Source organism: Solanum verrucosum, unplaced genomic scaffold, assembly GCF_900185275.1.
Source record: "Solanum verrucosum unplaced genomic scaffold, falcon-dt-bn FXZP01000282.1, whole genome shotgun sequence".
NCBI classification, from domain to species: Eukaryota; Viridiplantae; Streptophyta; class Magnoliopsida; order Solanales; family Solanaceae; genus Solanum; species Solanum verrucosum.
The window spans coordinates 399,542-425,785 of NW_026020198.1; the positions used below are offsets into that span (position 1 = coordinate 399,542).

A 26,244-nucleotide genomic window follows, 5' to 3' on the forward strand; every position below is an offset into this window, starting at 1 on the left:
TCAAATTTGAGTTTTACCCTTCCGAGCACGCTCCAAATCACCACAATCTATTCATAAATGGAATCTCACAATCAATACGAATCTAACAACACCAATATCGTGAAATTTGGAGAAAAGGGTAAAATGGTCAAAAAAAATCTCGTTCCGAAAAATATTCTTGAAATCTGGAAATTTTTAGTGAAAAATGTTCCCCAAGAAATTTAGAATCCAATAGTGAAAACCGTTTCGAAAAAGGAGTTGAAATGAGTTCACAAACTCAAATTTTCTATTAAATTCGGATTAAGCAAAAACCCCCAAATTTTTCAGTTGAGATCTCAAATTTTGATGTTAAAATCCATAAATAATCGATGGAAATCAAAGATCTAAGTTGGAAATAACTTACCCAATGAATTCCTTGCGAAAACCCACTTGAAATCACCTATTTTCGAGCTCTCAAAGTCTAAAAATGGAGAAATGGGTATTTTTCAAGTTGGGGGAAAATGGCTACTGATTTTTGGCTTTAAAAAAGAAGAAAAAAATCTGCTGTTGCAGCTAAAAAAAAACACAGCAGCTGAAACAACAATAACACCAAAGTTTAAGTCCCCGTTGAACCCTCGGGATTCGTTCGGAATCTCGTGCACACAAACTAAATATGTACCCCCACTAAATTCGACGTTCCGGACTCAATGGAACTGTCGGAATTTGAATTCGAGGACTCCTTGACCCGAAATTCAATAAGATGCCAAGAAACTAGTTTAACGCCAAAAAAATTCGAAACTCAAACGGAGCGTCTAAAAATTCAACCAAGACTCATTCTAGACTTATAATCGCCTCCCGAAACCAACGGTACTCTCGGAATTTCAATCCGAGCCTCGGAACCTCATATGTTGACCAAAGTCAACTCTTTATCACAATTTCACAACTTTAGCAACTTAGGACCTCAATTCTTCGTTTCAACTCCAAATTCAACTCCGTAACTTCACACAGACCCGTTTCGACATTCTAAAATTGCCGGAATCGACGGAAATCCGATCCGAGTCCCGAAACTCCAAATAACTCGAAAAAACACTTTTTAACCAACTTTAACTCATAAAAACTCAACTTCTCAAAAACTCAACTTTTTACCAACTTTTCCTCAAACTAACTTTACAACCACAAAACATGGGACTAGGGGCAACTACCGAAAGGGCAAAATAGTCATTTCCACGAAAAATTACCAAAATGACCTTTCGGGTCATTACATCTTCTCTCAAAACCCTAACCCTTCTTCCAAAAGCGTAAGCTGATCTAATTCAGCTTAGGCCCCTAATTAATTACAAAAAAACGAATTGAAATAAAAGGGTAAGGAAAAGACCAAATTACCCTTTAAAAATTCGGATTGGACTTTCCTTATTCTAACAGCCCAACTTCCAAAGGGCATAACTCACTCTTACGAACTCGGATTTCCGCAAACTCGGCGGTGTTGGAAAGATCCTTCCAAGAGATTTGCAACCATATCTGGAAGTACACCTAACTCATCCTGAGCTAGGAATTATGGCCGTTTGAAGTTGATCAAAACTCAACTTTTCCTTGCTTGATAAATTTCCAGATTTTTAATTCTTTCCAAAAATGACTATTTCCAATTATAAGCTTCTTCCTAGTTATTTCAAATTGCGAGATGTTACAAAAAGTTCATTGGGATAAGCTAGGCGTGCAAATATAAACATTATGAATTAATTAAACGTGTTTTGAAGGTAAAGTTCTTTTAATTAGTTATAATAGGGTAATAATTAGTATTTGAGAACGGAGAAACTTTTGATAAAGAATTAGACAAGCGAGACATGATTATCGATATGGATCTCGGATTCGAGCCTAGATATGAAAAAAGATTTTGTTAAGAGTGCCACATCAGAATGAACTTAGCAATGTACGATATGAATTTAGTTAAGATTTCAATGCGGACTCTGAAAACTACCTCCAAATGAGCTCTGCAATGCACGCTATAGATTGAATTAGGGTTTCGAACTCTGGAAAAAAAAAGACAAGATTGAAAGTTTGTCAGTTGAATTGGACAAGCAAAAGAAACCCATGTTCCATGGAAAGTAGAGAATGTAGAAAAAGAATATGATTATTTTTCCTATTCCTGATCCACACTGGCTTTTGTGTTTGGTACGCATTATACAAGGGCTAAATAATTGCCTTAAACGATTTGACCTCATCTTGTGTTATAATCCACCTGGTTTTAAAAAACGTTCCTGCCGATATTTTTTTTTTTTACGAATTTGGTTCCTCTTTTATTTCAGTCAGACTCTAATGTGACACCTAAGGTGATAAAATCATTTTATGAAAATATGATCCATTTAATGTGAACATGTCATTTATTAGTTTAATTGCATTTTAACTTTAACTAAAAAAAAATAATGGCCTTAAAAGATTTGACCTCATCTTATAAAAGAACAAGCAAGGAAATAATTTTTTTAACGAGAATTGAATGGACGAAGCATATATTTATTAGCAAAATAGCATTTTTAATAGAATAATCTCATTTTACAAGCAAAATCAAAATTTTAATGGACGAAGCATGCCTCTATGACTAACAATACAAGTAAAATTATCATTTTCAATAGGAGAATCACATTCCTCCGACAAATATTTCATCTGTTTCAATTTATTCAACATTTTTTTTATTTTTTAAGAATTAAACTATATAAATTTTGATCAATATTATAAAATGTATTTTTAAATTATATATATTGACACATGAAGTTGTAACTTGTACAATAGTAATAGTTTTTGTATAGCTTTTGAAGATTTAAATTTAAATTTAAATTTAAAAAATGAATAAATTGACTCTCAAGAAACAAAAAATACCACATAATTATAATTGAGATAAGAGAACTATGAACTTGTCAAGTTTGAAATAAAAAATTTGATAGGAAATACTGTTACATAATAGTAACAAAATTAGTACCCTATCTTAAGCTCAAATGTGATCTATGCAAATGTTTATTATTTCCTGAGCATGATAAAATTAAATTAAAAATTGAGCTCCACAAAAACTGATTGAACACCATCATGATAAAAAAAAAAGAATTAAAAATTCACTAAGATAAATATAAAATTAGATAAACAAGAGTCTGGAAGAAATAAAATTAAGAAAATTCTGGTATATCTATATAAATATTCAACTCATCATAATCTAAATATAAATGCCAAAGAATTCTAAATTCATAAAAATAGATAAACAAGAGACTTCAAAAAAATAAAATTAAGAAAATCGTAGTGTGTTTGTATAAATATTCAACTCATCTTAATCTAAATATAAATGTCAAAATTTTAAATTGATAAAAATAGATAAACAAGAGATTCAAACAAAATAAAATTAAGAAAATTACGGTATGTTTGTATAAATATTCAACTCATCTTAATTTAAATATAAATGGCGGAGAATTTTAAATTGATAAAAGTAGATAAACAAGAGACTCGAACAAAATAAAATTAAGAAAATCGTGGTATATATGTTTGTATAAATATTCAACTCATCTTAATCTAAATATAAATGCTGAAGAATTTTAAATTGATAAAAATAGATAAACAAAAGACTCGAACAAAATAAAACTATGAAAATTGTGGTATATTTATATAAATATTCAACTCATCTTAATCGAAATATAATCACCTAAGAATTCTAAATTGAATTGAACATTATGGAGGGTCAAAATTTGTTAATCGAATAAATAGTAGACTTGCACGTTTAATTTAATTTCACTCTAGAACTTCTTAATAAACTAAAAAATAACTCAAGAAGTACTCACATATTTTATTAGGAAAATACACAAGAATCGCATTTTTAATTGAAAAAAAAATCTCACGTTACAAGCAAAAATGAAATGTCAATGGACAAATCATGTCTTACTACGAAATAAAACAATACAAGTAAAACCAACATTTTTAATAGGAAAATCACACCGTTCTAGCAAAAAAATAAAAATAAAAATAAAAATAAAAATTTATACATGAGATAAGTATTTAATTTTGATTGAGTACCCTATTCTAATTTCAAAATGTTATCTATACAGATACTAATATTCTCACAAGCATGATAAAATTAAATTAAAGATTGAGGTCTTTTTCGTAAATTGGCTTGAATCCATCATTATAAAAATAATCAAACTAAAGAATTCACTTGGATAAATATAAAAGAAATAGATAAACAGTAAAAATTTAAAAAAATTATGCTATCTCTATATGAATATTCATTTCATCTTAATCTAAATGTGAGAGAGTTCTAAATTGAATTGGACACTAAGGAGGGTCAAATTCTTAATGATCTAATAAACTATAGACACACACGTTTAAATTTAATTTGATCTCATTCTAGTTCCTTAATGAACTAGGAAAATCACAAATTTGGTTAAGAACTCAAGAACCAAAACTTTCTTATTTTGGATGTTTTAAACTAGGAAACTGACCATGTGAGTTTCAAATAGTTTTGGACACACTTCACTGCTGAGCCACCCTTCTAACTTGAACCAATTAGGACCTTTATATCTTCCATCAATTGCTATCTCTATCCCTATTTATATCTATACCTATCTCTATCTTTATCTACTGATGAAGTCAGAAATTTCGTTGAGAATATCTAAGATTTAATATATATAGGTAAGAAAAATAATTTTTGACTTATATATATGATTTTCTATTTTCTATTTACACAATATATTATTTCGATGAAGGGTGTCCAATTGGCCAACACCACTATCTCTATTTATCTATTTATATCGTTTATCCTATATTAAAAGTACAAAAGTTCATAAGAATGTTGATTAAATTTTTTATCTCCATTAAAAGATTAAAAGATTTTATAGTAGACAAAATTGTAATTTGTTATTTTCCTCAAATAAGTATTATTTAATTATTATCCTAATATTTAAGACTTTGAAATCAATTAATGTTATAGCTATTAATTTTTTTTGAAATAGGTTTAGAACTCCTAAAATTTCATATTTTGAAATATGTTAAAACTATAAAGTCCTAACTTTAAGACTTTAATATCAATATTTTAAACCTATATAAATATTAATTTAATTCTGAAGGCGGCGCCATCGCCCCTCAATCCTTATTTGAAGGCGAAAATAATAGATTATCTGAGTGAGACTGTAAATCCTAAGCAGATACAAATCTTTCCAAAAGATTTGGTATTTGATGGAGAACGGAAAATCCTTGAGCTGGCGGGGGAGAGCGCCAGGAGAACGTCGAGACGCCATCAGTTTGGGGCACGAGGCCAGCAGAGCTTGCTGCAGAGGCCTGATATTGGGAGAGTTTTGGAAGTCCTAGATGAGATTAAAACCTGCTAGTTTGGTTGCACTTGGGCTTAAAAGCGACTTTCCAATCTTAATCTTAAGGCTATTGGTATTGCTTCAACCCACTGGTAGACAAAATAAATAATGAAATAAAAATATATTAAAGATGTTTATATTTTTTCAAATAAATTTTTAACTTTTCTATATGATATTATTGTTATTTAGATAGGTATATTACTTGTTTTAATGTCAATTTGTTTTATTGATTAACGCGAGTCACGCGTGCAAAGCACGAGACTAATTTGATTACCCCAATAATCGAAAAAGTGATGGGAGACGCTATTCGAAAACTGATTGGTCAATATGAGATGAGTTCATCGATTTAGACTATAGAATAATGCTAAATGACTAGAAAATTTGATCAGAATTTGATTAAAAATTTATAAAATCTATAATATCTTTTTTATTTTAAAATAAATTAATCTTTTTTTCTATTTTTAATTAAAAGGTATTAAAGTTAAAAGAGTAAAAATGTTCAAAAAGGTAAAATACCATTCTGATCAAAAGGATTTTTTCTAACCTATATATATTCTTTTAACAATGATAGAGGAATTGATAACTTAAATATCTGCACTGTTAATATTTAAACAGTAAAAAATAAAAAATACCTTTAAATTATATAAAATAAATAAAAATATTTTTTTATTTATAATTTGATTTTAAAATGTCTTTACTGTTGATAGTCTGTAGCCAGCATATCCCTATTAATACTAAATGGGTCAAAAAGACCATATTTTCGAATAAATATTTTTTTTAAACACAATTTGTTCCTACTAAATATATTACTTTTAAAGAACTCTATTCTTGTTTTATTTCTTTTTAAAACCACTTTAACTAATAAAAATATAGAAAATATATTTTTCTTCTTCATAATCTCATTTTATCAATTAAAATTGAATACAATATACTTTTTTAACGGATAATATATATATCGTATATGTAAGATTGTATTAGTAAATATATCATCAATTTTATTTAGATAACGATAAAAATAATTATAAAATAAGAAAAAAATTATTTTCTTATTTTTGAATTTAAGTAGGACAAAATTAACATTTGTTGATAAAAAAATATTATTAGATAAAGAATGTGTTCAAAAAGAACATAAATAATATATTTATTTGAAAAAAGGCATTTTAACGCATTAAGCTAAGTAACAATAAGATCTTTTTGTGGATCAAAATATTGACGGCAAAAATATTTTTGAACCATATTATAAATGGAGGACATTTTGTTCATTTCACTTAATTTAAGAACATCTTTGACCCTTTTGCGATATTTAAATAACACAAGTATCCTAAAGAACCGGATTCATTTTCCACATTTTTGTTTCTTTGTAGGAACTTCGGTATACAAATTAAATGTAGATACATATATAATAATTGTAAAGAAGACATGGTGGGGCTTTTGGTCGCTAAAGGACCCCGACAAAAGGAAAAATTGTTTTCGTAAAAGAAATGTTGTAATTAATAAAAAATATTTTCTAATATGTTTTCTTCTTAGTATATATGTGAGGTGATAATATATATATATATTGATAAAAAAAATAGGAGTAGTAATTTAGACAAGTCGATGGTAATATTAATGACATCTTATACAACATTCGTATTATAACATTATGTTTAATACGTATTCCGAATACAAGAGAAATCACATTAGGTTGAACTGTTCAATTAGTATATGTATCTATACATATTTTATTGGAAAAAAGTAAATTTTATCCAACAATTTTTATAACACAACTTTAACATGATATTAGAATAGACAAAAAATCCATCATAACTCCTTTCTTCTTAAGAATACATTTGTATATTATTAGACAACTATCTATCGAGCATAAGTTATCAAGAACTATAGTATCACCCTTTCATCCTAAGATAAGATAGGTATGTCAACCACATATTCGAATTATTTTTTTCTTGATTTGAAATAGGAGCAAATTTTAAAAAAAGGACCTCATATAGACCTTCTGAAATCGAGTCACATTGTCATATGGTATAAAAAAATAGTGTTAATAACATAATTAAATAAATAAAATTATGTTAGTGAAAGGAATTAGTTCAAACTTAAAATGGAAAGCGAGCTATATAACTAGGGCCTAGGCAGTTGTATTTATTTTAATGTAAGAAAAGTCGGTTGAGCGGTGAAACTGAATTTTGGTTCACTTAAATTGTCATATGTAGAAACTGATCAAAACAGTAGAAATTTTGTTGGGTGCTAAGAAAAGAAATTGATCACGTTAGTCAAAGTGCAACAACAATTACACGTGTATTCCGTGTATTCTCACAAGTAGAGTCTGAAAAAAAATAGAATACACATTTTTTATTTCTATTTTTATGAGATAGAAAAGTTATTTTCGATAGATCATCAGCTCAAAAAGAATAGGAATATGTATACAAATCTTAATTGTAACTTCGTGAGAAAGAAAGTGTTTCTAATAGACCATCAATTCAAAAAAAGAATAAAATGCATGTGGACCTTATTTTTACGTTTGTAAATATAAGAATTGTTTCATGTGGACCGGCGATTTATAAGAGGATAGGATGTACGCAGATCAAGCTTAGTCAAAAGTAATAATGAGAATTCCATCCACCATAGAAGACTATTGTCCATTGGAATATATTTATTTTTTCTTTTGCACCCTTAGTCTTATTATAAATATATGCCACATTATATTGCAATTTGCAAATATACCTACTCAAAATAACTCATCCTCTTTCTTCTCTCTCAAGTTCTTCCTCACTCTTCATTCTTCTTCTTCTTCTCATACATAAAATGTTAAAAATGTTGTCCAAAATGGCTATGTGCAAATCCCATGGGCAAGATTCTTCTTATTTTATTGGATGGCAAGAATATGAGAAAAACCCTTATGATCCTTTACAAAATCCTTCTGGTATTATTCAAATGGGTCTAGCTGAAAATCAGGTACCAAATTAATACTATTATATATCAACACACTAAACTCAACTACTTAAAAACACGAGTTTAAGTTATATACATGATCATACATCGTTACGTTATACTATGGGTGGTGTGATTATGAATTATATATGCATGATAAATGATATATCATGAGAAACGAAAAAATGATAATTGTAGAGTAATTGATTGATGATTGAATAAAGTTAGTAATGATGTATAGTTTAATTTGGTGTCATGACAAATTATGTGCTACATTTGCTAAATACTATGTCTTGTTTTCAAAAAGGTTGGCTTTATTGCTTCAGGTGATATTGACAAAAGACCAACCAAAAAGTGTTTGATTGATCCTCATGTATCTGAATCAGCATGCACAATTTTTTTGTTGTTGTTTCTAGCTATATAATAAATATATATTTGCTTTTAGTAAACATATATATAATATAATGAGTATATTTTTTCTTTTCTTTGAGGCTCTAATTAATTTTTAATTAATGAAACAGCTCTCTTTCGATCTTCTTGAATCATGGCTCACAAGGAACCAAGATGTAATTCAGTTTAGAGAAAATGGAGGATCCATGTTTAGAGACTTGGCTCTTTTTCAAGATTATCATGGATTGCAAGCTTTCAAGAATGTAATTTAGTTTCTTCCTTTTCTCTTTTCTTTCGAATCGAGCGTCTGTCTGAAATAATTAACAAACCTCTCTACCCTATAAAAGGTAGGGATGATGTTTGTATACATTATACCCTCTATGAACCTCACTTGTGAGATCATACTGGTATATTATTGGTGTTATATGAAAATATGTTGTTTTAAGCTACATTTTATTTTGCAGGTACTAGTGTCATTCATGGCTGAGATTAGAAGAAAGAAAGTAAAATTTGATCCCAAGAATTTAGTACTTACAGCTGGTTCAACTTCAGCAAATGAAACACTCATTTTTTGTTTAGCTGAACCTGGAGAAGCTCTCCTTATTCCAACTCCTTATTATCCAGGGTAACATCAATTACTACTCTTTCATCTCTTACTCAAATAATATTCCCTTATTCCAGTTTACGCGACACACTTTGAATTTCAAAAGTCAATTAAATTTTTCTTTGATCAATTTTTTTAAACTTTATTAATTATTGTAATTTATAGCATTTTTACGTAGTTTTCAAATATTTAAATTTTATTTTGAAAAAATGTAAAGTTGATCTATATCCATATTCACCATCAATATTTAAAAATAGTATTTATTTTTAAAAGTTATCTAATAATTAAACTAAATATTTTTTTAATCGTCAGTGCATATAACTTAAACCTTTAACAAACTCCATACAAATTCTAAAACCACTATTCGGATTTTTGTTTTTTTTGTCATGACAGGTTTGATAGAGATCTTAAATGGAGAACAAGGGCTGAAATTGTACCAATACACTGCTACAGTTCAAATAATTTCCGAATTACCGAATCAGCCCTTGAAGAAGCATATGAACAAGCCCAAAAACGTAATTTAACAGTCAAGGGTGTATTCATCACAAATCCTTCAAATCCACTAGGCACAACAATGTCACACAACGAACTAAACATTCTAATCACATTTGCCATGACCAAAAATATTCACATAGTTAGCGACGAAATATACGCTGGTACAGTATTCGATTCGCCAAAATTCATAAGCATAATGGAGGCATTAATCGATAGGAAACTCGAAAAATCGAAAATGTGGAACCAAGTTCACATTGTATCGAGTCTATCGAAGGATCTCGGCCTTCCAGGTTTCAGAGTTGGGATGATTTATTCGAACAACGAAACTCTCATAGCTGCTGCTACAAAAATGTCGAGTTTTGGGCTAATTTCATCGCAAACTCAGTATCTGTTGTCTAAAATTCTCGGAGATAGGAGATTTATAAAACGTTACATTAAAGAAAATAAGAAGCAATTGATACATAGGAGGGAAATGCTCGCTTCAGGGCTTGCGAATTCGGGGATTGAATGTTTGGAAAGTAACGCTGGATTGTTCTGTTTTGTGGATATGAGGGATTTGCTAAAATCGAACACGTTTGAAGCAGAAATGGAATTATGGAAGAAAATAATTAGTACTGTTGGTTTAAATGTATCTCCTGGTTCCTCTTGTCACTGCAGCGAACCGGGTTGGTTCAGAGTTTGTTTCGCGAATATGTCAAAAGAAACACTAGACCTCGCGATGCAGAGGATTAATAATTTTGTTAATTCTGACAGAGATATCCGTCAGAATCTTCGTCAGCAGCCCTCACGATCTGTGAGGGCTGCTGGCTCAAGGAGGAGAAGGACAATTGCGAATTGGGTTGTTAAATTATCATCAGGTGATGGAAGAACAGATCGTTGAAAGGGAGATTGAAGATGTATTAATTCTATTATTGTTGTGTTTGACGTAATTTGAGAGTTGTAGTATAGCTAGGGAGCATATATGTATTTATTAGTATTATATTATTGTGTAGAGTTATGTGATGTTTCAGATATGGTCAGCCTACATGGTAGCTTTCATGTTTTATGTCCATTTTCAAATATTATAACACGTTGCTTCATATCGCAATCACTAGGAAATATGGGACAAAGAAATTAAACAAATCAGAGGGAGTTGTTGAGATTGTGACACTAATTGAATAAATTTATTTGCATCAGGATTTGGACTATAAGTCTAGTTAAAATGTTTTGCTTTGATTTTTGACTTTTATCATAAAGTTGTCTATTTGGTGTAAGTACTGAACACATGAATAAATTGTTGTTAACATAAGAGTTTGGTTCACAAGTAAGCAACTAAGCAAGTATAAGGTTGTAAGTTAGATGTCAAATTTAATTCTTGCTCCATTCATTCACTCTTTTAGTGTCAAGTTATATGAATTTTGATCAATATTTTATGATATATATTAAAATTCAGAAAATAAATATAAAAAAGAGTCGAACATGAAATCTAACCCTTTTGCGAATGCTGAAATTGGTTTTGTGTTCCGTTCATGGAGATATAGCATCGAGATAGAGTCCATAAAGGGAAGGGCGAACTGCGTAAAGAGAAAGGGCGGAAGGGGCCCTCTCTAGGAGTTAGGATTCAAAAATAAAGAAGACGGTCACTCTACTACTAAATACTACATTTAGACTTCTTCAATCGGTCCCTTTAGGCATGATGATATGGTCTCTTTAGCTGCAAGGATGGTAGCCCGGGGAAAGCTAGTCTATTAGAAGGCAATTCTTGAGCAAGTGAGATTAAATATGGGTTGAAATCAAATCTGTCCAATTCTTGAAACTTTGGTATTCTAAAATTTAAGCTGCAAATAGTCCAAACATCAGGTGAAACTATATATTTTAAAATCAACGAAAAAATAGAAAGAACATAAAAGCTTAAAGAACAATGAACTTCATCTGTGGCACATTAGTGATCACATTCAATTAATTTACTACTCATTTATTTATTTACGTAATTATCCACACTTAAGTTAAGTAAGCTTATAATGTAATTAGGTAAAAAGGTACTAATGTTATCATAGAGAAAATAGAAGTATACATTTCTTGCACGTAGTCTCACTTTTTGGTAATAATAGAATTGGAAAGCAATAATAATTGGTTAGTTAAATCAACATGTTCTTTCATTTTTGATGAATTTGGAGAATTCATCATGAATATTGAAATGCATCAATAAGGAATGATCATCTTAGTGTCCAAAAAAGGAGGAGCAGGGTGGGTTAACAAAAGAATATTCTGAATATAATTAAATAATAAAAATGTATTTTTTTAACAATTTAAATTTTTAGATGAAATGATCGTACACTTTAACATGACATCAGAGTAGGCAAAAAGTCTGAAATAGAATTTCATCGTCACCCATATCAAAAAGATTTTTCACATGCTTGACTCATGAAAAAAAATCAAGCCCATACATGAGAGAGCATGTTATGTACTTTCTCTAACATCTTAAGCTTTTAGCCACTCATATCAAAAAGAATTTTCACATGCTTGTTCATGAAAAAAAATCAGGCTCATACGTGTGAAAGCGTGTTGTATGCTCTTTATAACAATTTAAACTTTTAGATGATATGATCACACTTCAACAAATAAATAGGTAGATTTTTCATAAGTTAATTTCAATGGTCACTTAACTACAAGTTTCTATAATAAAAAATACTTAACTATATTAGTATCAACTTAAAAGTTAAGTATCTTTTTTTTCATTACATAAAATTACTCTCTTTGTCTGCCTTCACTTATTTATGTTTGACTTGATACTCATATCCTCAAGAAACAATAAATCCAAAAATTAGGGAATGAATAATATTTAATACTAATAAAGATAAAATAGAAACAAAATAATATATTATTTCTTAATTCTTCAAACTAAATACGTAAAGTTTCACAACTATTTTTAGTATACGAAACAAGTAAAAATAAATGAATGGAGTATTACTTAACTATATCCATATCCATATATCTCAGATTATGCATTAGGTACAACACGGTGATGCAGCGGTTCAATATGCATGAAAACTGATACAAAAAAAAACCGGGACATTGACAGTTAAGAGCGGTTCCATTCCGTTTACACTTTCCTCATTTCTCTAAATCCACGTGGCAAATTATTTATTGGGCCCACAGAATCTCACTTCTTTATAATCCACGCACACTCGCAATCGACGCGCCTTTCTTCTCTCTCGCACTGTTTTTTCCTTGTTACCGAAAAATTAGAGCCTATTCTCTCGTCTCCCAAATCCTAACGCAAAATCAAAAAAACGGAAGAACAATTTTTCTAGGGTTTCTTCTGGTTTGAAGCAATCACTATTTTTGTTGCTTTAAACATTCATCGATTTTTTCATTTTTTAAAAATTTGCGTTCGGATTCGTTATTTCGTCATTCTGAAATAGGAAGCGGTTTCAATTTCAGGTGATTGTTCTCTTTTTACTATTTTTTTTGGTAATTTTTCCTGTTTTTTCTAATTGTTCGTCGGATTTCGTTCTGGAATTGTCTTCTTCGGTAACGTTTTGATTTACTTTTATTAATTATTGAATTTTGAGAAGTAACGGACGCAATGTGTATGATATTTTTGCTGTTTCATGATAGTTTATTGCCTCTGAATTGATCTCCAAGGAAATAGATGTAAAATTTTGCAATTTCAGAAACTGAATAGTGTGAAGAACATGGATGTGAGCGTTACATTAACTGTAAATTATTTATTTTGTTTTTACTTGATTTTGGTTTTGCATGTTATGTATGCTCGGAATAGCGAATTGTCACTGGATTATATTGACTTGATTATACACTTTAGTATGCTAAGTTGCGTAGTGTGGATCAGAGATATTTGAAATGAGCATGCTTGTAAGGCTGAAGTTTTCCTATGTTATATTTGTTTTGTTTATTTGATTGTTCTTTTTTGTGTGTCTAATTGTAGAATTTCTCAGCTGTTTATAACCAGATAAGTAGTTGTTTATAATGTGCAAATCATAAATCCTTCACTGTGCTTTTACTTTGCAGTTTCTTAACCTTAATGCAACAAACTTGCTGCTGCATCTTAGATCTTCTCATGCTTCTGCATCAAGCAAGATCTTTTCAATATTTAAACAAAGGCAGAGGCATTGACATGTCTTAATTATTGAGGTTTCTGAAATATTTGGGGACGGAGATGAAGCTAGCTGCTCTGTTGACTTCTGCTGGTATCAATACTGCAGTGAGCGTAGTGCTGTTCTCCTTGTATTCGGTTTTAAGGAAACAACCAAGCTTTGTCAATGTTTACTTTGGCGCGAAGATTGCTCAGGTAAGATCAAGACAACAGGATGCCTTTCGGTTTGATCGATTTGTTCCTTCTCCAAGTTGGATCCTAAAGGCATGGGAGACATCTGATGAAGAAATATGCGCTACTGGTGGCTTGGATGCAGTGGTATTCGTGCGGATGATTGTTTTCAGGTGAAATTGTAATGCCCAGCACTTTGTTAGTTGTTAGATTTTCTAGTGTTTAAGAAAAAGTCAATTAACTCCTGATAATCTGATATAATTTAAATGAGTTAGTCTAAAGTATTTCTATCAAATTTGTTTCCGTTTCGAGTATTTTCATCATTTGCTGGGAAAAATTCAGCAAGCATATAATTTAAAGTAAAGGAGCTTGCATACTTTTGCATGGTCGATTAGTATATATTGCATAAATCCATATTTTTGTATTGTCTAGTTTGAAGTTGTTTACCTATTGCCAAAATAGTAGTCATGGCTTATTGCCTTACTGTCATTGCCCTGTCATTATTCCCTTAAAAGGATGCATGATTGAATTACATTGGTGAAACTTTTTGTTGAATATTTAGCTGTCTGGTTTGTCTTGTAAGGATGTACAGAAGCTGTGAGATGAGAAGGTAGTACAATAAGTTTGGCCAATATTGGGGTTTTGGGGAGCATAGTAAAAGAAGATTTAACAAAAAAAAAGGGAATCTGTACTCTGATAATTTATGATGGTTTAACGAACTGCAATGGATATATATATATATGTATGTTCTGTTTAAGTGATTTTGGTGTTTTTCCTGGTGATAGTGGATCTGTGTAGCTTGTGTAAAGTGAGTCATGCATAGTGTGCTATTGTGAGAATGTTGTGACCAAAGAAGCTTAGTTATACTTTTTGTGAATTTATCAAATACTACCTATAATAGTGTTACACTTTTTGTCTCATTGCCTGTGGAAGTCGTTTTAAATGTTACTTAGAAAGTATGGTTAAACATTTATACCTCTGCTTAGTACTTTGTTGTTCAACCTCATTTTCTTGATAATTCTCTTAACCTTCAGACTTTATATCACTTCCAATGGTGCAGTTGTGAAGTTCAGTTTGAAGAACAATCTTTCTATTGCATTTTGTTATGTCTATGAACCATTACTCTATTGCAGTAAACTTACTCTCCTGCTGCTCATTGTGGACAGTTTCCGAATATTCTCCATTGCAGCCATTGTATGCAATTTTCTTGTGCTCCCACTTAATTATTTTGGAAAAGAGATGCAGCGTCACCAGATTCCAGCTGAGACATTGGAGGTATTCACCATTGCGAATGTTGAGGAAGGATCCAGATGGTATGAAATGTGTACAAAATTGCTGATAATGATTTAAATGCAGTTGATTAGTCTTTTCTCTTCTCAATAGACATACTTAGATGCATATCGCAAGAGGATTTTTTTTCTCACATTTTGAAAATAGAAGGAGGAACTAAAAGCTTCTATTTGTTGTTTCCTGGAAGTGTCTGCAAGTCTTCCAATGCATTTTTCTGTCTTGTTTGACTTTTGAGACCCTTTTAAGTCCTTAATTACCTTCTCAAGAAAAAGTAATCCTGAAGTTAATTTTACTGAGAATAGAAAAAGTATAATAACTAAAGAGACTGTGAATTGTAAGTTGACCAAGGAAGCATATGTAGAACAGTAGAAGGTAGTTTTCTAACCTGTTGCTCCATTTTAATCTGATTCAGTTTCACCTACATATTCCTTTCATCTTCTTCAGGCTTTGGGCTCACTGCCTTGCGTTGTACCTCGTATCTTGCTGTTCTTGTTTTCTTCTATACCTTGTAAGAAATCACAACTAATTTCCATTTGCTACTTTTTCTTTAAAAATGTATGTATTTCATATGCGATCCTTAGTATGTGGTAGTATGTATGTTATGTCTGTTCTTTTTTCATAAAAGGTCTTCACTTGCTTTTAGGAGTACAAAAGCATTTCAAGGATGAGGCTGGCTTACTTTACTTCATCTGTTTCCAACCCAAGTTATTTCACAGTTCTTGTTCGTGCCATCCCATGGTCGCGAGAAGAATCATACAGTGGAACAGTGGCAAGATTCTTCACAAATTTCTATGCATCAAGTTTTTTATCTCATCAAATCGTTTATCGATCTGGCTCTGTTCAGAAACTGGTGGTGGGTTTTAACTCCTTTTTGGTAGTCTCATTATGGAAATATTTCTCTTGATCTCAAAGCTTGATGTGTCTTTAAGTTTCTCTTCTATAACACATCTATTATCCTCTTCTGGCTCCAATTAAATATAAATATGAGCTGAAATTTTTTACTTTGTATGATGGGATGTTCTATAAGTTTCTTCGTATTTTGTGAGGCCATAATGGTGAGAAAGTGATTTCGAGTTGTTTGTACCCGGCGCTATGTATTATTTTGCTATAGATGTTTGTCAAAAAATTAGGTCAAAGACTTTTAAGTCGTTTTTTCTTGTAGCATCCATGAGATATAAAAGCTCAAAAGGTAAATGGTATTGAAACTGCATGATATGGTAAAATTTAACTGCAAAATGGAGTTGGTTGGTTTTGATGCTGGCAATATGTTTTCCACATTGGAATCGAGTGATTCTCCTTAGAAATATGAGAGAGTTTTCTTCATGGTAGACATATGGTGTCTGAAGCTTCAGGAATATTATCTAAATAAATTTTTCTCTTGAATAATACGCTCTCTGCCATTATTGTCAGGATCAAGGATTGTTTTTTATTGTAATGCCAACTCCGATGAGTTTCCATGGCCCTAGCCCCTAGTTAAAAAGCTACAATTCGAGTAATAGAACACCCCAGAGTCCCTCTATCTTCTGCTAGTTTTTCCTCATAAAGCATATGTATGTCAGCTAAACAAAAGTAGTTATCTTCTGCTTGAACTAGTGGTTTGACATTGCTCCTTTTTCTTTCTTCTGGTTGTTAATATGACACATGTTGCATGACTGCAGACTGATGCAGGGAAGGTGTGCAAGATGCTAAAACTGACGCCTAGGGAACTACATATTGGATCAAATTCCATGAGATGTGGTCTTTGTGGAACAACAGCATCGTTCAGCATGCTTCCCATGGATGCGGAAGGTGACAAAGGAAGAAGTGATTTTGGCGGTTCAGATTTGAGGAAAAAGGTATTTGAGTGATTCTTATTATTTTCATCTGTTCTTGCAGCTAGGCAGATTTCATATGATTGCCATGACTTCCACTGTGGGTTAGATTTAAGCCATAGCATCTACAGAGAGAGTTTCCAAGTCAATACACCATAGGTGAAACATTACCTTCTTGAAACTATGTTTGGGTTCATTTTAGGCTTGACATGTGCTGAACTATTAACTTCTGAGTTCTCATGCTTGGTAAAGGTTACTTCAATGCACAGCTCTAAGTTTGGTTAATCTTCAACAGAAGGAAACAGCACTAAGTTGCACTTGTTCCTGATTTAACTAAATAGATTACAGTGTTATATACTTCATATTGCTTTTGGTGTGCTCGACTCTTTTGTCTTGAAAATTTTGAATTAGCTTCATTTTTCATGAGGCTAGACAAAATAAGAAGTGAAATGAATACACAATTTTTTCTTGCAGGAGTCTGCAGCTGCTTTAGTTTTTTTTCAGGACTCGCTATGCTGCTTTGGTTGCTTCTCAGAGCCTTCAATCTCGAAATCCTATGTCATGGGTCACAAATCTTTCTCCAGAACCAGGTGATATGTATTGGTCAAACATTTGTGTCCCATATAGACTCCTTTGGATCCGCAAAGTAGCTATTCTTGTGGCCTCGATGGCTTTGGTGGCATTTTTCATTGTGCCTGTTTCATTAACACAAGGTCTTGTTCACCTCGACAAGCTTCAAAAGACATTTCCATTTCTTAAAGGAGTTTTAAAGAGGTAATCCCGTCACTGCCTATTTTTGTAAAATTGTAACTCTAATTTTTTAAGTTTTAAATTTACATTGGAAATCTATTTTTGAAAGGAGTACAGTTATTGATCATTCTCTCTCTCACACACAGAGCATGAGGAAATAAAGTTACGTTTCTTGATTCAAGGTTGACTTTTTTTTCACAATGATTTACCAGCTTCCTCTATGCACTGTTTTCATTCTGCTACTAACTTCAATGCTTCTCTTTCATTCTATGTAATAACCTTAACTCGTCAGCCTAGATATAGATAATAATACTACCAATTTATGAAGTCTGAGCTATATCCATGGGCAATATGGCTATCTTTTATCCCTTTTTTTCTTGCAGGAAAGCAATGAGTCAGCTGGCTACGGGATATCTACCAAGTGTCGTGTTAATAATATTTATGTACATGGTTCCTCCAATAATGTTGCTATTTTCTACATTGGAAGGCTCTACCTCTCGTAGTGGTAGGAAGAGGAGTGCAAGCATAAAAGTTTTGTGCTTCTTCATCTGGAATGTTTTCTTTGGTAACATCCTCTCGGGCTCTGTGATTGAGAGGTTCAGTAAGATTTTTAAGGATGTAAATTACCTACTTGCAACAGCAGTACCATCAACGGTAACCTTCTTCCTCTATGTGCATATATATGTGTGTTTACCTGCTTTCCCTTTGCGCTAACTATTATCCTCAATCCTCAAATATTAAACCGACAAATATTTGATTTAAGGAATTCATCATGTTCTATTAATTCTTCCTTAGAGAAAACAACAACGCTAATACTAGGTTTATTTTTAGCCTTTTTATTGGGTTGATGGATGCTAGAGGGCTAGTCTTCTGAAGTGTAGTTATGATTCATGTATGTGGTTGGAAAAACTCATTTTTCAGTTGGACCACATTTTATTCAAGATTAATAGGGTGAGAAGGAAAAAGATGGAAAGGTACTAGTACTTCGTGGAAAGTACATGTCCCCTTTCCTACATCATTAGACATGATTAAGGACAGAAACTTCCACTAGTCCAACTTGTGATGAGAATCTAAGAGGAAGTTAAACAAACACTGCAGCTAGTAATGTGTCATCACTGCCTCTTAGCTGTCCAATTAGGAAGCGGGAGACCCTGGAAAACTACACCTACGTTCTCTTTATACCTTCTGTTTAAATTTCCTTATTGAGTACTTTTCCTACACAAGGAGCTTCCCTGTTTTGATCCCTTCACCTTCACCTTGCAACTTGAAGAATTCACCAAGTGTGTGATGATTAATTAAATTTTTTTCTGCAGGCCACCTTTTTTATGACTTATGTTTTGACATCAGGCTGGGCAAGTCTATCATGTGAACTCATGCAACCGTTTGGTTTACTCTGCAACTTATTCTATATATTTATTCTCAGAAACAAGGATGTCACTACATATGGCACATTGACTTTTCCATACCACACAGAAGTTCCGAGGATCCTTCTATTTGGGCTTTTTGGCTTTGTGTATTCCACATTGTCTCCTTTGATACTGCCATTCTTGCTGGTTTATTTTTCCCTTGCTTACCTTGTATACCGTAATCAGGTAGACATCCCATCCCCTTCTGAATTATTCCATCTATACTCTTAATCTTATTTTATGTTCCAATTTTGTTTTATTTAACATATGAAATGTATTGGTTAAGGATCTTGAAAAACATCAGTAATTTCTTGAGCCAACAATAAGAAAAATGGAAAATCAAGATGTGCCTGGATTTTGTAAGGGTAGATTATTGAAGATACCTGTTCTTGCCTTTATATTTTGAAATTCAATGAGCTTCTTGCTTCTCGCCTCTAATTGCTTGCATTTCTCATTTGTCTGAAATCAATGAAAAATGATACCTCTGGAGATGTTAGCTGTGTTTGAGTTGTGCTTTTGTAGCTGAATTTGAATAAATTTGTCTGAAGTTTTTATGGTTGTACCACAGTTATGTGCAGGAGGACCAAAAGTCAAAATAAAATTAAATCATGAGCTCTTATAAATATGATTACCAAATAATATCCACACAGTCGAATTTGGTACTAAAGTAGTATCACCTCTGAGCATTTAGTGACCCGGTAGTTGTGCTTTTGGCCTTTCAGTATTTCGAAGATTGTTATGCAACCTTATCTTATATCTACTTAAAATAAACAGGCGAAAAAAATGTAATGAACAGATTACATAGAAGCAAGAAGCTTTGATTATCTTTAGATTATTAGATTTACTTTTGTGAGAATCCCAATGTTCTTGGTATTCCCTAATGACATTGTGCATGAAAAGTAAAGGCTTTTGTTTTTAAAGGCAACAAGATGATGCATGTACTGTAAGGAAGTTCACATTTGCGGTTTTTAAGGTGACAAAAAATCCTACTTAATGTTCATAAGTCATAACCAAGGATCTATTTATCTAACAGTTAGGAATAATAGATTTATGAAAAAATATGTGTAATAGGACTTTTCTATTTAGCAAGTGAATGTTATCTTGAACGGGTCAGAAAAGAACAGGAAGTCATTTCAAGAAACGTTTTTGATTTATCTTTTTTTGTACTGCTATGTTTAACCTGAATATCAATGTCTGCATCCACACTTGTAGCCTGTGTTTGTAACACCCAATTCACTAAAACTTTCAGATCCTCAACGTATATGTAACAAAATATCAAACTGGGGGAACTTATTGGCCTATTGTGCACAACGCAACAATTTTCTCAATGGTGCTGATGCAAGTTATAGCCATGGCAGTCTTTGGACTAAAAAAGTCTACAGTGGCGTCAAGCTTCGTAATTCCGCTGATAATCATGACACTCCTTTTCAATGAGTATTGCAGGCAAAGGTTTCAACCATTATTCATGCAAATCCCTGCTCAGGTATATTTTATTGCTACATTCAGTTAAAGAATATTTTCCATTGTATGCCTCTTATGCCATGTGTTCATTTCCACAGATTCTTATTGAAATGGACCGGCAGGATGAACAAAATGGGAAAATGAAAGAGATCCACCAAAAACTCACAACATCTTATACACAGTTTAAATCCAAATCCCGCACTCTGGGTGATCCTATGCCCCCAAATAATAACTGCAGGCTTGAAGACCTAGAAATTAATCCAGGTTCAAATTTCTAAATGACTTATTATGCTACAATTTCTATTTATTTGCATGTCTTTTAAAATGTTCGTGACACCTTGTTAGTTATAGGGAAAAGCCCTGTCCATCATCTCTCTTCTTAATGGGTTCAACATACGTTGAAAATTGGAGAATCATTATCAAGTATATGAATTTCTGGGCATTTACATATTGCTAGTTGTGATTCTTCTACCTATTTATTTTTGGAGGAAAGGCAGACGATATCTTGAATAGAAACTTTTAGTATACACAGGAGATAGTTATTATAAGCGCTCCTGGAGAAGCAAGATTTTGAAGTGTTTAGATTATCTCTGTCTCACATAGAGATGAGAAGATGGACGTATTGAGTTTTTGTACAGATGATAGTTCCATGAATAATGAAACTCTCTGTTAGAGTATGATGTTCTTACATGTATAGTTGAGATACTTACAGGTTATTCTATCAGAGGATTTTTTTTATTCTATCTTTTTGCCTGTAGTTGTACATTTCCTAGAAAGAAAATAAAAAATTAGAATTGCAATTCTTCCAATCACTGTAGTCTTGGCAATTTCATGACTTTAATCAACCATTCTGCTATCATTCAAATTGTTAGTGTAGCGACGGCCTGATGTTTGATCGTATAACTGGAACCCCACAGTTAATGAATATCCTAAACTCGGAGAATGGGAACAACAAAACTGATACTCTGTACTTAATTGGAGTACTATGGGACTGGAGCTTCTAAAAGCCATCAACAATGGCTTCTGTTGTTATTGTGAACTCTCATTGTGTTGATTTATTTTATATGGATCTTTCGATTATTTTGATGTACTCATGTTGAATAGGTACTTTGTACGAATTCTTCAAAATACATTAGAATTAATAAAAACTACAACACACCCATATTTACTAATAACAGATACCATAGGAAATTATGGCTTTACAGCACAAAACACTGTAATTCAAGCTTGTTGACATTGAACGATCTGAATGAACATGTAATGTAATTTACCGGGGTTCTAACTGTGTGACGGTAATTTCGTTTGTTGAACACATGCTTGTAGAACATTCAGACGCGACTTTGCTTTCTGTGAAGAAACCAGGTTCCTTAGCTTGAGGCAAAATAGCATCATTAGTCAACATCAAGATCACTGTAGGCATATCTGGCCTGTCTTCTGGACATTGTTGTACACATAACAGAGCGACATGGATTAAGCGTAGCAATTCAGAAATATAACGCGAATCCATTAGATGGCCATCAATTAGCTCTAATGGTCTACCTTCTTTATAAAGTTTCCATACCTATCAATAACACAATCAGTACATAATCAAGAAACATGCAGCGGTTGATGTGCCTGATGGATTTAAGTTCAATGCAGTTTAACTATCATTTGTACGAGGTGTTATCAATTAATTATTATAGAGAAATATCTGTAGCTACCATATAGTGCACAAAATTTAAACTCGTCTTTAATTACAAACAAGACTTACATGTCCGAGTAGGTTGATACTGTGACTTTCACGGGCAAATCCTCTGTTTCTTCGACCACTGATTATCTCTAGCACTAATACGCCAAAGCTAAATACATCTGATTTTACTGAAAAAACACCATGGACTACATACTCTGGGGACATGTAACCACTGCATCACATATTAAACAGAAAGTAGTGTAAAATAAAGGATATCATACATAATATAAATGCTAAGAAGTGAGTAGTATTAAATTTCTTACTGTGTCCCAACCACATGGTGTGTATTAGCACCAGTCTCATTCCCTACAACGCTTCTAGCTATGCCAAAATCTGAGATCTTGGGGTTCATGTCAGCATCTAGCAAAATGTTACTAGCTTTGAGGTCTCTGTGGATAATTCTTAGCCTAGAATCTTGATGGAGATACAGAAGTCCTCTAGCAATTCCATTGATGATGTCGAAGCGCTTAGGCCAGTTGAGTAACAAGCACCTCTTTTCATCTGTTAACATGTCCTCCGTTAGAACACTGATAATGTGATTAAACTATCAACTTTACTGTTTGTATTAATAGAGGTTCTTCGAGTTAAGAGAGAGTAACCAGACCAAATATGAAGAGATCTAGACTTCTGTTGCACATGTATTCATAGACCAACATTTTTTCTCCTCCTGCAATGCAGCAACCTATAAGCTTCACAAGATTTCGATGCTGAAGTTTGGCAATGCAAATAACTTCATTCTTGAACTCGTTAACTCCTTGCGAGGAAGACTTGGATAGCCTCTTTATAGCTACTTCGTGTCCACCTTCCAGGATTCCCTATAATATCAACATATATCTGGCTTAGCGATTCAGTAAGTGTCATCTGTTTACTGTCAATAATAGTAGATATTATTTACTGAAAGAATGATTCATAAACTTAAGATGTTACCTTGTAAACAGATCCAAATCCACCTTCTCCAATCTTGTTCTCGACTGAGAAATTAGAGGATGCTTTAGTTAGAGTTGACAAGGTAAACAGTGGGAGGTCTAGGTCATCTTTCAAATTCATCTTCCTCTTCTTCTTTTTCCAAATATACATCCCTATGGTCAGGCCAGTCACAGTCACTCCAATCAACAGTAACAGACTCAACGCGAGTAGTTTTGTTTTCTTCGAGCCTGAACAAAACATGGAGGGGTGAAATAAACTAAATAGACATGGAAGAGTGAACATATACTGTGTGAACTTTTAACAGATATCTAAGTAGAATACAACTAAATCTGAGAATTGGGAAGTTTAAATCATTCAGCTAATACTCCAACTTTGATCAAATTCACAAATGTTACCTAACTCTGAGGTAGCAACCCTTATGTAAATGTCCTGTCCTCCAGGTAATTCTCGAATGTCAATTAAGTCGCCACACCAAAGCAAACAGCCACTCCCACCATTGCGTATATCAAGATTTGAGTAAGCCATACACGAGCAATTCCTCAAGCAAGCTTGCTTGCACTCGTGGAGTGTCATACTCCTATCAAACCATGAATACTGTGTATCTGGTAGCTTTATACCAGAGTACTTGAGAAATCCATCTCCATTCTGGCAATTAAGCGGTTTCCTTCTAATACACCCGCCGGACCAATTTGTCATTGCCCAATTTCTTGGATCTTTAGGCACAAACGTGTCTAAGCAGCTACACGAAGGAGTGAGTGTGTTGTTGCAACTACCATATGCACCACATGTTCCATAGCTGTCACAAGTATCTACCGATGAAGAAAGAATATCTTGCCATTCCTGTCTATTCTCAACCCACATTGAAATTTGAAGCTCACCGCTACTTTTTATGGTTAATTTGCTCATAACAGAACCCAGAATCGTGAAGCTGTAAAATGCTTCCTTTTCATCAAAATCTAGCTTAAATGTGGAAATAGTATTTTTTATGAATCCTGGTACGCCACTCCAGCGGAGTCCATTCCATGGTCCGGTATTGAACACCTTAACTTTACCTTTCCTCAAGACATTCTGAGGATATCCAGTAGGATCACAACGGTATGTATATTCTCCTGGAGCTGGATCATATTCGTTCTTCCATGAGGACAGGTAAAATTCTTGTCCAGTTACAAAGTTCTTACCCATCTTCATGCCTGGTAAGAGTGTATCAGTAGGATATTCAAAACTCTGCCACAGGAACTTCTCAGGCTTGGTATCATTTGCATCTCTTATGACAAGATTCCCCGAGTTCAACAACTGTGCAACTGTATTCTTCACAGCCAAAGGCCTCGATGAATTAGTAGACCACACGATTGTATTAGCAGGAGTGAGAAGAGCAAGTTGTCCTGTATCGATGATTTTCAACATAACACCTGATGTGTTGTTGAATGGATTTTCTCTATTGGCAACCCATACCACAGACTTATCAGGTACATCGTGCTTATACCATATTCCAATATACCAATTATTCGTGAAACTAACCGGGGAAAAAAATCCCATCTCAAAACTTCCATCAGATGAAGTAATGGTCTTTCCATCTGTTAGAAAGTCAGTTGTAGTGATAATATCTTTTGCACTAGTAATTGAGCATACAAAACAACATAACAATATCTGCAATATAAGCACAAAACTTTCCATTAAGAACTGTTCTATCACATGCAACCTAACCTATGCAGGTTTAGATATCTGGAGGTAACCTGACCTTTTCAGTGTAAATCTAGCTAGTTCTGAAGGCCTTAAAGTCACATCAAACTATTTGGGATTTTGGCTGCTAATTTATAACTAGAATGTATATATCACTTCCATGTCCCAATTTATGCAACTCATTTTCATTTCTTTTTTTATTTTATCTCCAAAAGAATGATACTTTTTTTTATATTTTATGTGTTTTTTCGAATTTTAATTCCATCGAAATATCAAGGTCAGGTTAAGTTGAATAAGTGAGTAAGGACTCAGAAAATTCTCACTTGACTATGACCTCTTTAATGTCTTCATCTTATTGACTTGGTCAATCGAGGCTTGCTTGTTTTAGTTACTCTTCCACTTGTACAATTAATCACCAATGACCTTTGAAAAAATCAACTTAATCTCTATAGAAAAATGGAAAGTAGGAAGAAACTAGCCTTCATCAATGACAATGATGCCTTGCCACTAATTTGGTGTTGTTTAATTCAGAGTCTTGAAATTGTGTTTTCTTTTACTGGTTTCCATCCGGTGTCTGAGCCCACATTGGATTGCTCCATACCCGGGGCTTGAAATGTGTTACTTCACAGCTAGCCTTTATGACACGGCACTGTACTAGTCTAGTTTCTATTATAATAGTCGTTATCACTTATGAGGGATTTGAAGGCTATAAATTGCCTCTTCATGAAGCTTACATAGCTTCCAACGTTTGAAAAGTAGTAAAAGTTTGTCATAAGCACTGTTTTTTGGGGACCATTTTGGAGAAACAAGACAGAATGATATGGCCAGTCCACCAAGATCTGATTGGTTCCTCACAATCACAAAATTTGTCACAGGGTCATTGGCACAAAAATCCCTCTACTTTCAATTTTCGTCCTTAAATTTGATGGTCTTCAATTTTTGTCCGTCAATCATTTTAAGTAAAAATAATGTGCCAAATTAAATATCTCGACACCAAAATCAAAAATATTTTTTTTGCTTGACATAAGTTTATATTTTTGTATCAATCATATACCACAAGTTAATCCGTACTGCAAAACTTATGCCGAGCGAGGCAAAAGATCATTAAACTTTTGATGAGATACTACACAACTTATACCACCGCAGAACTTAATTAATTACCACCAAACTTATGCCAAGCGAGACATTAGTTTTCTAAATGGGAGAAGACAC

General features: G+C 32.7%; 3 protein-coding genes across 8 annotated transcripts in view; 2 read left to right on the forward strand and 1 right to left on the reverse strand.

The window, feature by feature from the left end:
• LOC125829951 (G-type lectin S-receptor-like serine/threonine-protein kinase At4g27290) overlaps window positions 1–26,244 on the reverse strand; it is a 320,066-nt gene that overhangs the window by 286,106 nt on the left and 7,716 nt on the right. The window contains exons 1-6 of one of the 6 annotated variants that reach the window (XM_049509178.1): window positions 23,748–25,179; window positions 23,353–23,579; window positions 23,030–23,240; window positions 22,689–22,926; window positions 22,447–22,597; window positions 21,884–22,257 (exon numbers count right to left, since the gene is read on the reverse strand). In XM_049509178.1, the coding sequence (XP_049365135.1) occupies window positions 21,964–22,257; window positions 22,447–22,597; window positions 22,689–22,926; window positions 23,030–23,240; window positions 23,353–23,579; window positions 23,748–25,026 (2,400 nt within the window). In that variant the 5' untranslated portion in view covers window positions 25,027–25,179 and the 3' untranslated portion in view covers window positions 21,884–21,963. Of the gene's footprint in view, window positions 1–21,881; window positions 22,258–22,419; window positions 22,598–22,688; window positions 22,927–23,029; window positions 23,241–23,352; window positions 23,580–23,747; window positions 25,180–26,244 lie in introns of those variants that run through there. The other 5 variants (XM_049509177.1, XM_049509175.1, XM_049509180.1 and 2 more) reach the window with 5 other exon arrangements.
• On the forward strand, window positions 8,025–10,887 carry LOC125829961 (1-aminocyclopropane-1-carboxylate synthase 3-like). Its single transcript, XM_049509191.1, has 4 exons — window positions 8,025–8,246; window positions 8,744–8,875; window positions 9,077–9,237; window positions 9,610–10,887. Exons 1-4 carry the CDS (start codon window positions 8,097–8,099, stop codon window positions 10,589–10,591), a joined length of 1,425 nt encoding a protein of 474 aa, XP_049365148.1. The 5' UTR covers window positions 8,025–8,096; the 3' UTR covers window positions 10,592–10,887.
• Window positions 13,033–21,422, forward strand: LOC125829954 (CSC1-like protein RXW8). The gene is given in 13 exon segments (XM_049509183.1): window positions 13,033–13,134; window positions 13,764–14,151; window positions 15,145–15,291; window positions 15,713–15,776; window positions 15,912–16,121; window positions 16,927–17,103; window positions 17,554–17,574; window positions 17,576–17,853; window positions 18,213–18,483; window positions 19,143–19,421; window positions 20,485–20,718; window positions 20,795–20,960; window positions 21,048–21,422. Coding segments are annotated over 12 exon segments (2,160 nt in total). The 5' UTR covers window positions 13,033–13,134; window positions 13,764–13,870; the 3' UTR covers window positions 21,080–21,422.